The sequence below is a fragment of the Seriola dumerili genome, unplaced genomic scaffold (assembly GCF_002260705.1).
Source record: "Seriola dumerili isolate Sdu_G_001 unplaced genomic scaffold, Sdu_1.0 BDQW01000550.1, whole genome shotgun sequence".
Classification (NCBI taxonomy): Eukaryota; Metazoa; Chordata; class Actinopteri; order Carangiformes; family Carangidae; genus Seriola; species Seriola dumerili.
In genome coordinates, this window is record NW_019174805.1 from 1,205,115 (window position 1) to 1,218,530 (window position 13,416).

A 13,416-nucleotide genomic window follows, 5' to 3' on the forward strand; every position below is an offset into this window, starting at 1 on the left:
AGGAGAAGATTTCCTACAGCTGACCTCCGGCGAGGACCCGCTGGTTGTTTCCGCACGTAACCTGGCCTGCATTCAGCCGAGGGCCAGCGAGAGAAAAAGAGGGGCGACTCTGGAGGATTCAAACCAAGTGGCCCCTGTGTATGCCTGAGTGAATGCTGTTGAGCCTAATACCACTAATCTGGTCATCAAAATACCCCCGCTGCCATGACTGGAAAATCTGCTTCTTCTTTATTTATTTTTTTCTTCTCCAGACGAGGCAGTGGGGCAGCGAGGGACGTCTGCCCAGCTGAGGCTGATTTTGGACGGAGATGGAGGATAACGCACCAGGAAAGACAAAGAGACAAGGAGATGGTGGGAAACAGGAGGAAATAAAGACAATGAATGTAGAGGACGAGGAAAGAACCGGAAGAAAGAGGAGGTCGGTCTGCAGGGATGTAGCGATTCACGGTCTTGTTTGTGTCTTTTCCCAAAACAACAAACTGAATCCAAATGAGGCTGTGAACTGTATTTAATCCTCAATATAAAGTTGAACTGGATCAAATTTCGAGCTAAAACGTGTTTTCCAACTATCAAAAACTGTCGAGATCTGAAATCTGAATCACCATCTTTCTGACTGATTCTTTCTTTCAGCTTCGTGTTTACACATTTAACAAAAAAAAAACTTTGATATGTTATAGAAAATAGAGATGATGAAAAAATAGCTCTGCTTTGGCAGCAGAAATTGAATTCAGTTCATTGTATCATCAACAGACAAAATACCTTTGCTGCATTCCTGAAAAAAAAAAGGATTGCACTCCAGCATCTCGTTTATTTAACTGGCAGTGACAGTGATGCGTTCACTTGTCTTGCTCTACGGAAGCAAATAATTGCCATAATAATTTAAATGATAATCAGAAAAATGTTTTTCAGGGCAATATATTCAGTTGTATTTAGTATTCAACACTCAGTATTCAGCAGTGATTAAATGCCAAAATCTGGGATTCAGTTGCTAATCATTATGGCACTGATTTGCCTCCATGATGCTCCAGGTATAAGGAAATGTTCTGTTCTTTATTGATCTATAAAATGACTAATATCACTTTTAAAGAGTAATTTAACAGCAGGCTGTAAAACAGAGTTTCACTGTCTTCCATGGTTAGAGGTTTGAAGCGTTTGGCACCTGAAACCAAACCCAACAGTGATGTCACAGTGTACTGGAGTACACTTCTACATCACTGCAAGACATATAGTCTAAAGGTCTCTGTCCATGTGTAGTGTGATTATAGATCAGGTCTAGCTTCTATATTAATACTGTGAAAGTATCAAAGCCTCAGTCCACAGAGAAATGCACACAGCCTGTATTCAGAAACTGAGCCTTAAAACCAGCCGTCAGGACTTCTGGAACTTTGTGATGTCACAAGAAAGCAGTCACCAAGCCCCGCCCACCTGGACCCACCATCCAAACCTTGCAGGATTTGGTTTCTCTGAGTGTTTTACCTGAAATCTGCTATATTTTTATTGGATGACTCAGAACACAGTCAGCCAATCAGAAGAGAGGCTCAGAGCCTCCTCTCTTCTGATTGGCTCACCGACCTGTTGTTACTAGAGCTCCAGAGAGAAGCCTGAGAGAGGAGATGTAGAACTACACTGAGATGGTTTTTGGTTCTTAAAACCACAAATATATTTTCTAATGGATCAACACTTCAAAATAAAAGTGTAAAATATGGAAAGGTGGTGTTCTTTGACATGGACAGGGACGTAGTGATGGTATGTATGGCCCCTAAACCACGTGGTGACAATGGCAGGTAGGACAAATGCAACAAATCGGCAATGAGAATCACGACCACTATTTTCTTTCGCATTCATGTGCATGTTGTATCTTTCGTACACGTAGCCTGAATTCCTGAGGACGTGTGCAGTCAACACTCGGGATACACGAGGCAGCACTTGTAGTGAACAAATGTATCTCCGACTTGAGGAGGAATATCTTTGCGACCAGTAAGAACAGGAAGAAGAGCGAGACTGTGAGTCTTTCGGTTAATGACAGACAATAAACACTAGTAGTTAAAATTATGGGCATCTGAGTGTCTGTGGAGGTGGATCATCACCTCCACAGCGGCCCCCTGCATGTGTTTGACTGACAGACTGCCTGACTGTGACGGCCATCTGTCTGCAGACTCCCTGTTAGACAACAAGAGGCCCGGAGACTCCGTGAGCCCAGACGGAGCGCAGGGCACGGCTGGCACTGCCCATTCACAAATATCTTTTGGGAGGACAGATGGTGCTGAGTTTTCTCCTCATGTGTCTTTTCTTCCACCATCAACCATTCCTGCGCTGCCTCCTCAGCGAGCTGGCATCCCCCTTTGTGTCGCGACATTTCATCAAAGCTTCATTTAAAAAAAACACAGCTCAAATGAAAAGGGAGGAGGCGTGAAGGAGCCCGGAGGCTTTCTGCAGGTACCGAACCGTCCAGCACAGATCCAGGCTCGCTGGCCTGGCCACAAAAGGTTTCACATCTCTTCAGCTAAAGCTGGCTCCGACCAGCGTCTCCCCCCTAATCTTTGTTTCACAAACCCCCCCCCTCCTCAAAAAAAATTCAGCCAAGCAGATCAGTGTCCTCTCTGGCACGCTGCGACTGTACCGTACGGCAGGGAGGGCAAACCAGAGGATAAGAGCTGGAAAACCCTTCCACTGTTCAGACTTAGGGTGACAAATCACTGACTTCTTAAAGCTCCTAAACCCTGCCCATTATTACAAACACTCATTGTGTGGCCAAAATACAACCCCACTGAAATGTATCTTAATTTTTAGCTAGAGATCATCCAAAGATGCCAAATATGTCGGTTGAATTGACCTCAAATGATGCGCAAGACGCTTAGAATAATATTGAGTGAACTTTAGAAAAAACGTCTTCCTAGGTTTGGATATTTCCCTCAGTGCAGCATCACATCGTAGCTTTGGGGTAGTGTTAGTCAAACAGTGTAGAGGAAAGATAAAGTTCTACTTTACAGATTAGGAAAAAACAAGGAGAAGGAAAAACTAAGTTTGTGACCAAATCAAATCATCACCGACAGAACAGGTCGTTTTCTGCTTTTTCTGTCTTCAAGAATGAACTTTGACCCTCAACTTTTGAGCCAACATTGACCAGAAGTCTGTTAAGTGCTGGACAAACTCCATCTGCTAAAGGAGAACATGTGATATGACTGACAGCTCCAGAATAGCTACTAAATGGACCTTTTAGTGAGTTGTTTTCTCAGAGTGATTCAGGTAACTCTAGACATGTGGTAAATAAAATGCATCTTTTGAAATGTACCATCACAATTTTACGGTGTTGAGCAAGTTACTTAATAAAAAAATCACTTAATCAATCACTTAAAGCAAAAGTAATTAGCTACATCAAGACCACCTCCATTAGCATGCTAACCAGCTTGCCCCACCCCGGCGGGACTGTCTCATCATCTGAAGAAGTAGTGTAGCTCAGAGGATCTATTATAACCTGTTATATTGTAAACGTGATGATGGCTGAAGGTCTTAGCCAGATTGGCAAGTAAATAGCTGTTGATGCTAACGTTAGCTATGTAGCAATAGCAAAATGTACAGCTATCTTAAACAACTCCAAAGCAGTCACCACCCGACTGTCACATGTTGTGTATTCAAAATGTGTAAGAACATAAAACATTAACGTTAAAGTTTGGAGGGGTCGACTGACCATCAACAAGCCACATTAACGTTAGCCACGCTGTTACCATGAAGGTTACCGACTGATTTCTGATGTTAGCAAGCTAGCTAAGAGTGCTACATGTAAATAAACTAAATGACAACTATGGAGGCATTTCTACTCTTTAGGGAGAAGCTAAGAACCACCTCCACACACCCCACAAGACCACAGTGATATCAACCATCCATCAAACTCCAGGTCAGACAGCGAACAGGCCGCAAAACATCATCGTTACTGGGATTAGCTGCAGTTTAATTACTGAGTTTCAAATTGTAGTTACTTACACTGCTGAAGAAGTAATCACATTAAATATTGTGCTTTGTTTTTTTATTTACCTTTTATTTGACTGCACTTTGTTGNTGATGTTAGCAAGCTAGCTAAGAGTGCTACATGTAAATAACAAACTAAATAACAACTATGGAGGTATTTCTACTCTTTAGGGAGAAGCTAAGAACCACCTTCTTTTCCTGCCATTGTAGTGCAAGTTCAGCCATAGAGCTGGTTACTGAAACTAAAGACATGATTTTTCGGTACTGACTGAATCAAAAACTGGCAAGTACTGAAAGTTGAGATCAATACTTTGCTCAGATTCTGACTTTTATTCAGTTATTCTCTGATTTTAGTTTCATTTTATTTTGTCCTTGTACGACTGTATCCAACCAGAATGTAATATCTGAGAGCTCTGGTTTCTTTTGTTCTTTTAAAAATAAGGTTTAAGTGCAAACTTTTTAAGTTTATTAAAAGTATCATTTCAGCACCAAAGCTCAGGTATCATATCAGCACATGTATCAAAAATATTCCTAACATGTGACTGAAGAAACACTAAAGGGCTGCAATAAACAATTATTTCATTCAATCTATCAATTAATCATCTAATTATTGTCTTAATTGTTTGGCCTAGAAAAATCACTATTTCAGAAGGATTTCCTTGTCTGACCAACAAGAGGTCGGAACAATTACATTTCCTGCATTTGATTAACTAGTTGACTAATAGTTTCACATTAAGAGTAAAATATGAAAAGTTCTGACAAACATCATCAATGTAAAAACAGTAAAGAAGCCAAAGACAAGGAGGCTGCTGCTGCTGTACATCAGAAAAATAAGGTTTACAAGCTCCTGATGAAAACACAGAAGAACATGAGTGTTTCCTTAATAACTGGAAGGTAAACCACAACCTGAAAACTCCCAGCTGGGCCTCAGTTATTTTCTTTAAACCTGCACCCCTTCATTTTTGTGAGCAGGCAGGTTTGAACAGTCCAGACACAGACACAGACTCAAACCTGAAACAGGCTGATTTTTCCTCCCACTGGAAATAAAATCAACAACACTGAAACTGACAGATCCAACTAACTTCCCCTCCATGTGTTTCTCTCTCTCTTCTGTATCTGTAAATTTCTATTAAACTGCTTCAGGATGGGAAATAAAACAGATGTCTATTTACTGTACAGGCTCTGAGATGCATTATAGGATTACTGCTGTTGTTGTGCCCGATATGGAGCTTCTGACACTCTTAATAAGCCAGTCAGACTACCGTGTCCAACCTTCTCTTTTCATGCTTGACAGCTCCAGTTTGGAGCTGATATGTGACGCCCTGCGACCCTCAACGTTTTAATCTGCGATCCCACAGACCCGCAGAGTGATCCTGGACAGAAACCACCACAGAGAGAGAGAGAGATACACCCTCATCTCAGCCGTAACCACTACATCTGCGTTTTGGATCCATTTCCTCAAATGTTTCCAAAGACGCACGACGCGTTACGCACCGAATATCTAATTCTACACAATAAACAAACTACTTGAGCTCACCTGGAGCTGCTGCGCAATCACCGCAAAGTTAGAAAAGCACGCAGTCTTAATAAAAATCTGAACATATGTGGGAAGATTTAAAGGTTTCTGCGTCATGTGGGGACACAACGTGAGCGACAGCACGCCTTACCTTGTTGGCAGAGGAGGATGCAGAGTGCAGCCAGTCGCAGCCAGCAGCCTGTAGTCTCCATGTTGGGCAAAAGCTCACAGATGCGGTAGATAAAGAAATCAAACTGATTGTTTTTTTTGGGGGGGGGTGGGGGGAGCAGGTCCCGGTCGACCCTCTGCCCTCACAGCTCCATGCTGCTCCGCTCCGCTCCTGCCGGTCGCTCGCTCGGTTGTGGTCTTGCAGTATAAAAGGCTACAGATCCAGAGTCCCGGTGTGCCGCTCCTCTCCGTCCGCTCTCCTCCACACCGACTGACAGACTGAAGAGGAGCCGCCAGACGGGAGCGGTGCACCGCCCACAGCCCGCAGCCACACCGGCCTCACTTCCTCCACACAACGACCACAACTAATAGGACTACACACCCTCACAATCAACAACTTTTCATAGCTCTGTTTGTTTGTTTGTTTATTTATTATTTATTTCATTTATAGGAGGGTGAACTGCAAGAAGAGACTCCGAGTTTGAATGTAAAGTTATGAGGGAAAAGGGAAGAAAAAATGAGGAACTTCAAGTGGGAAATAGAGAGAAAATGGAAAGGAAGCAGGGAAGAATAAAAAGATGAAAGCAGGAAGGAAGTGAAACAAAAAGGAAATAAAAGAAGGAAAGGTAAAAGTAAAAAGAGGAGACGTGAAAAATAATATGATGGAAACTGGAGCCCACACAATCCTGTGTTTGAATATTACTTGATTAAATCCAAATTTATTAATAAATTAATGAAAAACACACCATGTTGCATTATATAAACTGAATTATTAACGGTATTCAAAGTAGATTTCGACACACAGCTTCTCGCCTCAAGATTAAAAACGGGGAGTCGACCTTAAAGCCATTTCCATTGGTTTATATCAGTTTATATTAATAAATTAATCTAATTACCACAGACTAATTAACCCTCTGGGGCCTGGGGCAGTGGCTTGCTGTGTGTGGTTGGTTAATCCAGCCATGGAAATGTGAGTGTTTGGAGAATGTAAATTTGATCTTAAGACATATTTATCTACTTGAGCTTGTAATTAGCGCAGGTTTACACGCTGCCCGTCTTTATTTATACCTTACCCTCCACCCTGTTACTGGCTTTAATCTGATATTGTACCATACAGATACATTTGAACTGATTTATTTGAGCAGGTTTTTCAGTAGTCAATGTTAAATGATTATTATTAGTCCAGAATAAATTAGGTTTTTGTGATTGTATCCACTTGATTCCTGGCCACATTATGGACGAGACCTCCAGTTCCTCCTTTTACTGAAGAGACTACTACAGGCGTCCTCCTTTAGATGTTTGGGGAAAGAACAACAACGTGTGTTTAAAAGCAGAAACAGTATCAGACAAGTCAGTTTTGGTTTTTATCTTCTTTTGGTCGATGATGGAAACTGAAGCATCACTGACGGGAACAATCCCCCTTTCATGTCCAGTTTATGTTCGACAGTTAGTTTAGGTGCGGACCACACAACACAACACAGGCCTGAACTCTGTAGCATTTTAGCTAACGCTAAGCTAACTCAGTTTATAACTGCTAATCAAGGCGACTTGTTCCAACCCTGTCTCTTAGAAAATGTGTTCATATACAACTTCATTGTTTCCCTATTTACGTTGTGATATTTTACATTTATTTGCCACTTTCCAAACACATAAAACATAGTTCCAGTCTGCCTTCAAAATGTAGTTGTACATTTACATGATTTCTAGGAAACAGGACTGGTAATTTAGGTTGCCAGAAGGCGGTAACCTGTGATCCCTACACCAATTCACATCTGTGGATGGCGGTAAATGGACTGCACTCATATAGCACTTAGTCTTATCGACCACTCAGAGCACTTTAAACTAGAAGCCACGTTCACCCATTAATTCACACATTCACACAGCGCTTTCTTCTGTGCCTAGTATCAGTATCTTGCCCAAGGACGCTTTGACCGTCGGGCTCGACCTCCTGAGCCGGGCCGCCGAACGAAACATGTGACGCCATGAGTGCAGTTAAAATATACCGTCCAGTCCAGAGCTGTCGACATCAGCGGCAGCCATCTTGGTTGTTTACAAAAAATGCCGGCGTCTCTCTGTCAGTCATCGTATCAAACCCGCCCCCCATTTTAGATGAATGGTTGTGATTGGCCCGACCTGTTTTGGGACGGGTAGAAATCTGTCTGAGTGAGAGGGCGGGGCCAGACGTATGCATGACAGCGAATAAACATGAGCTCGCTGATTGGTCTGGTTGATCAATTGATCACATCATGCAGTTTGTGTTCCCACGTCATTTAACAAAAGAAGAAGACGCCTGTAACAAACTAAACTCTCACACTCACCAGTTAAATCTGAAGTTATACCTACAACTGCACATATGAATTTCATCCTTGCAGCATCAGCAGAGGAGTCGGTGTTGTACCATCATCAGATGTCGGAGCGGAGCAGCAGCTGGTGACTGTCAGCCTGCAGACGGCAGGGAGTCATTAACACAACCTAAAGAGTAATTGAGTGAAACGACAAAGAGGAGGTTTTGTTTTGTTTTGTTTTGAAGTGTGTGTGGTGGAGTTCGCGGAGGCCGCCGACCTCCTGACCCCACGGGAGACGCTTCCATCTCGCACTGAAACGGAGACCAAAGCATCAGCGCTGACCCAGAAATCACAATTCACTCTGGGAATGTGGAGCAAGTGCCTGTGTGTGTGAGTGTGTAGAGTCCATGTTAATGTGGACAGGAGTGAGAAAGTGTTGGTTAGTATCAAAGAATATCTGCTGAGTCGCTCTGTGATTCAGAAATGTACAAAAGGGAGGAGGAGTTCAGTGTTTAGAGAAATCGAGTCAGTTGAGAAGATGGAAATCGATTTAATCTCAGTACATCCAGCAGAGACAAAAGGTCATAGTTCGCCTAGAGTACAAAGACATTATTGCCTGTACAAAAGTAAAATATAATAAAACTTATAATATACCAGGGAAAAATACTCCATTACTGGTCAAAAGCTGCGTCCCAGTTCAGGAGCCGCATCCTTCTGAGGCTGCATTTGAAGTCCGATTGCGTCACAGCGGTGCGACTAGCTCCTCCCATTTCGCAGGCTCCTTGACATGCGGATCCAACAGGTGAATCCTTGGTGGTCCAACCTTTTCCCAAGATTCCTTGCGTGCCAGTAATGAAAGCAGACAACACAGAGGATTACACCTTTAAACATAAGTGGGTTACAGTGGGTTCAATAGCTACAACTGTTAAATAAACCAAAAGCCTCACAAACTCAAGTTTTTGTAAAATAAGTTACATGTTGTCAAGGTTGCTAGGCGACAGGAGCCGCGGTTCGCAACGCAACGGTAAGGGAAGGCTCCTCCGTAGGCCAGACCGGCTCATTTCGGTGTGGCCTTCACGGACAGCGAAGCACCGCCTCCTCCTGAATTGGGTCACAGTTAAAGTCGCTCGCTCAGAATCCGACTTCAGTAAAAGTAAAAGTAGAGTTATTATCAGCAAAACGTATTAAATAATCAAAACTGATGCATCAGTGTTTCAGCAGCATTTTACTGTCGTAGCTGCTGCAGGTGGAGATGATTTTAACTACGTCACATACAGTTATAGTTTAATCTAGCGGCTCCCATCACAATATTAAGCTGAAGGGTTGTGACATGATTAACGGGAGAAGAAAGAAGAAACTGTTCTCATATCTTTGCTTTTTGTATGAAATATTATAGAATTTCATCTTAGTGCTTTGAACAGTTATTTCAATGAAAATTAAAGCAGTGAAACGCAGACCTGCTTATTTAAATAAAGGATGTGAAGACTTCTTCCACACAGCTGAACAGTTAGGAGCTGAAATGCTGATCCATTTAAATTACTGGAACAGCAGGGCTCCAGTTGCACGGTAGTTTTAATGAGGTTTGGAGAACGCGTTTTTATTCCAAGACAAGTTCACAGATGGTTAAAATCCCAGCATCCTGCATATTTCTTTTTAATTTTGATTTTTTTGTCTGTGAAATGGGAGCAGATTGTGCCGAGAATTCACCAGGAAAAACCAGGATCTCAGTTCTTGGCATTGCACCCCAGTGTGGCGTCCAACAGCCAATTCTTGCCCTGTGGTCCCCTAATAGGTTAATCCGGCCATGACCACCAGGGAGAGTTTTCAAAAAACTCTCGACTACATTACAGAATGACGACGACGACGACGCCTCGATTAAAAGCTGACGTTGCTGATTTGTCTTCAAGTCTCCGCACGTAGATTTTTTTTGTAATTAAGGTGAAACTAATGGCCGCCTGGAAGGCAAGAGATGAGCCTGGAAACTGACGGCATGAGCGTGTTATGGCAGGAAAACTTCACCAAACTTCACCTGCTGTTTATGATTTTTGTCTTCAGTTTGATTCCCGGCTCATCGGGGACTCGTTCATCCTCTCGGTGATTTACAGATGATGCAACATCCCCGTGTAATTTCCTCACAGGCCGAGACCCTCACAAACTTTGAAGTGAAAGTTTCCCTCGGTTCGGTTTCAACCACTGGCTCAGATTTTTTAACCTCACAATAAACGACCACGCCGCCCCCTCCTTTATCTGAGCGAATATATTTGCATAATTTACTCTGGATTATCTTTAATTTATGCAGAAACTGCTTTCCACTTGTTAGGTTGAATGTTTCCAAGGGGGCTAATAAAATTAGTTGTACTCCCACAGAGAACCCATTCAGGGATTTTTTTTTTTTTTCGGGAGCTTTCGAACACTTTTCCATGACTTTCCTACGAACCGCACTCGGGCTGGGAGTGATTTTTCCCTCCAACATGAGCCTGTGACCTGAAATGATCCGCAGAAGGGAAACATAACAGGCCTGATAGTGAGAAACATTTTTTCTCCTTCTCCTCCTTTCACCTGTTTACTACGTGAGTCATTGAAACACAGCCATTCCTCACAGCGCCCAGCCCACATGATCAAACAGAAGAAGAAGAGCAGAAGATATTCCCAGGGCAAAACAAGCTGAGGCAGAAAACCGTTGCGGTGGTTCAGAGGTTGCAACAGTTCTGAACAGATTATTGATCCTGCAGGAAGGGCAGAGGGAAACATCCACTCATCGATCAAACAGTTGGCACAGGAAGTGAATGTGGTGACGGAGCGTTTTTCGATGGAAGCGTTGCAGGTTTATATCGTGTCAGGATCAGACCTCTACCCTCCAACAACGTACTGAAGCGCGGTTGTGTGATTGATCGATTGATTGATTATGGTGTGTTGCATGACTTCTAGTGCCCAACTTTTCACATGCAACACAACAGCTAAAAGAAAACAGTTTGTTCAACAAGTTTTACACCATGGAAGCTACAGTGTTCAACCGCCCACAGTACTTTAGCCAGATCCATACCAACGCCTTTAAGTCTTAAAATGCATCACTTTTGCTACGTTTACTCCAAACTACTCTGGAGTTTTCGAGACCCTGTAAAAGCTGTTTGCCTCAATTAAGTTTGAAAAAAGGTTGCGTTTTAGTCTGGACATGCCAAAACTGAGACCTTTGGAAATGATGATGCGACACCCGTGTTCGACGTATCCTTCCCTGATTCGTAGATTTGATGAATAATGCTCCTGGTACCACTCTTACATGTTGCCATATTTGTTTTGTGACGACTCCCCTTATACTTATTTGTACTTTCAGTAACATTTCCACATCGTCAGTCCAAGCAAAGAAATCTCTGGTCTTTTCACTTTTGCTGAACCTCGTTCGCAGTATTTTCAGCAACTAATCAACCAACTGCAGAGTAGACGATCTGCTTCCTGTTTAGTCTAGTGTATGTCAATGGTCATGTGATATGCATTTTAGGATGGAGATTATTTCTGATATGGATAGTGATGACTCAGCTGAATCTGCAGCTTGTTTGTTTAGCATGTTTGCTAATAAGTTTATCATATCAACTTAAAAGGTGATGATCCGTCAATGCTGTACTCAGTACTTGTTTCCACTCCCCCCTAGTGGCCAAAATAAATAAATAAATCAGTTAATCCATGTTTAATTTTGGCATTGTTAAAGCATAAAAGATATTTAAGACACATGACTGACATCATCCTGCTCATACTGGCCTCAGATCAGAAAATACTTGTCTGCGTCTCCACCTCTAAACGACATTTACTTCGTCAGCCAAACGAAGAGAAAACACAGGTCAGCGGTAACATCCATCAGAGTTTACAGACCCACTCCTGCTTCAACTTTGACCTGCTGTACTTCCTGTACTTGTTAGCACATAGTTCTCCCGTTCAGCGAGTGATCATTAACAATATTTCACCACCAAATAAAGTGGTTTAGATCGTCTGGATAAAGTGTCGGTTTGCTTCCTGTCTGATCGTCTGACCGCTCGTGTTTCTAGACCAATAAAACTTCAACGTGTTCTCAAATGTCAGTTTTTAACTTGATCAGAGTAATGTTGTTATTACTGATAGAAATGACGGACTGAACCTCCAAAATAAAAACCTACGTTGTAAACAAAGAATCATTAGACAGTATAAGTTTCCCAGCTGGTGTGACCTACATTGTTTAGGTATCAGATCTTCGTCTTTGTGTCGACACTAATGGAAGAAACGATGTCGAGGTGATAATCAGGCCCCCCTTTTTACAGTCAGAGAAGAAGCTGCAGCAAACATCCTTTTCAGACCCTCAGGCAGGTCCCGCCCTCAGATGATGTTACGTGGGAAAAAGCAGCAGCCATTGAAACGGACGGACAACAACAAATCCCCCGAGGGGAAGGTTCCCAGGGCGTTTTCCAGGACATCAGATAAACACTTCCAGTTGTTTTGTTTTTTTATTGTTGATGCGTTTTTAACCTTTATTTATACAGAGGGACTCTGCTGAGCTTTGTGCTCCTCTTCAGCTCCACCCTGCTCAGGTCAACATGTTCACACATGGCTCATACTGAGAGCCAGGTGGAAGGTGAAGTTCAGTGGTAAAGTCTTGATGCTGTGAATGTGATTTCCTCCCGTGTTTTTTCTGAGCTCCTGGATCATCTGATCTGAACTTATTATATTTTATTCTTTGCACATAGTTATAATTTAATGTTTCAAAACATTTTTCATGGTATTTTTGTGATATTTGAATGTTTAGCTAAAGTATATTTTGATTTTTAAATTTAGTTAAATAAAGGTCTAGTTCTGAATCATGTTGATTTGACATACCCTTACCACACGTGCAAACAACAGATTCACCAAACGAAGAAAAAAGAAAATAAGACAAAGGAAGAGAAAAACAAGCACAGAAGAAAATAACAACAGAGAAAAATTAAACAATTAAAAGAAAAACAACAAAAACAACAATGCTGCAAGCAAAACATTACAACGTTTTCTCTTGTCCAGCCTCCAGTATAATTTAGGTCAATGGAACTTCATTCATGCTTTCTACTGAAGAAATGTTTGTGTTGTTTTATTATTTGTGTGAACTGAGTCTTTAACGGCAGCACTGTGGGTGAATATGATGTCAGGCTGGTGATAATCTGCCCCCTCTATCAATACATGGATTGAGGTAATGAGGTCACATCACGCAGAACAGACTGGGTGTCATTAAACACCCACCCCCTTGTACCACACTCACTGTATATATAAGCCACCCCCCTCCCACTTGACGGAGAGGTCAGAGGTCAGGGTCTGGAGCTGGTAACAGTCAGGAGGCAGGTTCACAGCCCCCTGGCGATCCTCATCGAACCCACATGGTGTTTCTGTCACATCACAAAGCGTTGAACCGGTCCACCGATCGCACGGGTCGAGTTCCCAACAGAGCGCGCTCAGAGGCGCCGATCACCTCAAACACAGAGATCAAAACCT

General features: G+C 42.5%; 1 protein-coding gene across 1 annotated transcript in view; it reads right to left on the minus strand.

The window, feature by feature from the left end:
* ptprz1 (protein tyrosine phosphatase, receptor type Z1) overlaps positions 1-5,801 on the minus strand; it is an 88,679-nt gene extending 82,878 nt beyond the window's left edge. Inside the window, exon 1 of the mRNA XM_022764558.1 lies at positions 5,634-5,801. Within this exon, the coding sequence (XP_022620279.1) occupies positions 5,634-5,694 (61 nt within the window). The 5' untranslated portion in view covers positions 5,695-5,801. The remainder of the gene's footprint in view (positions 1-5,633) is intronic.
* Between the last annotated feature and the right edge of the window lie 7,615 nt (positions 5,802-13,416).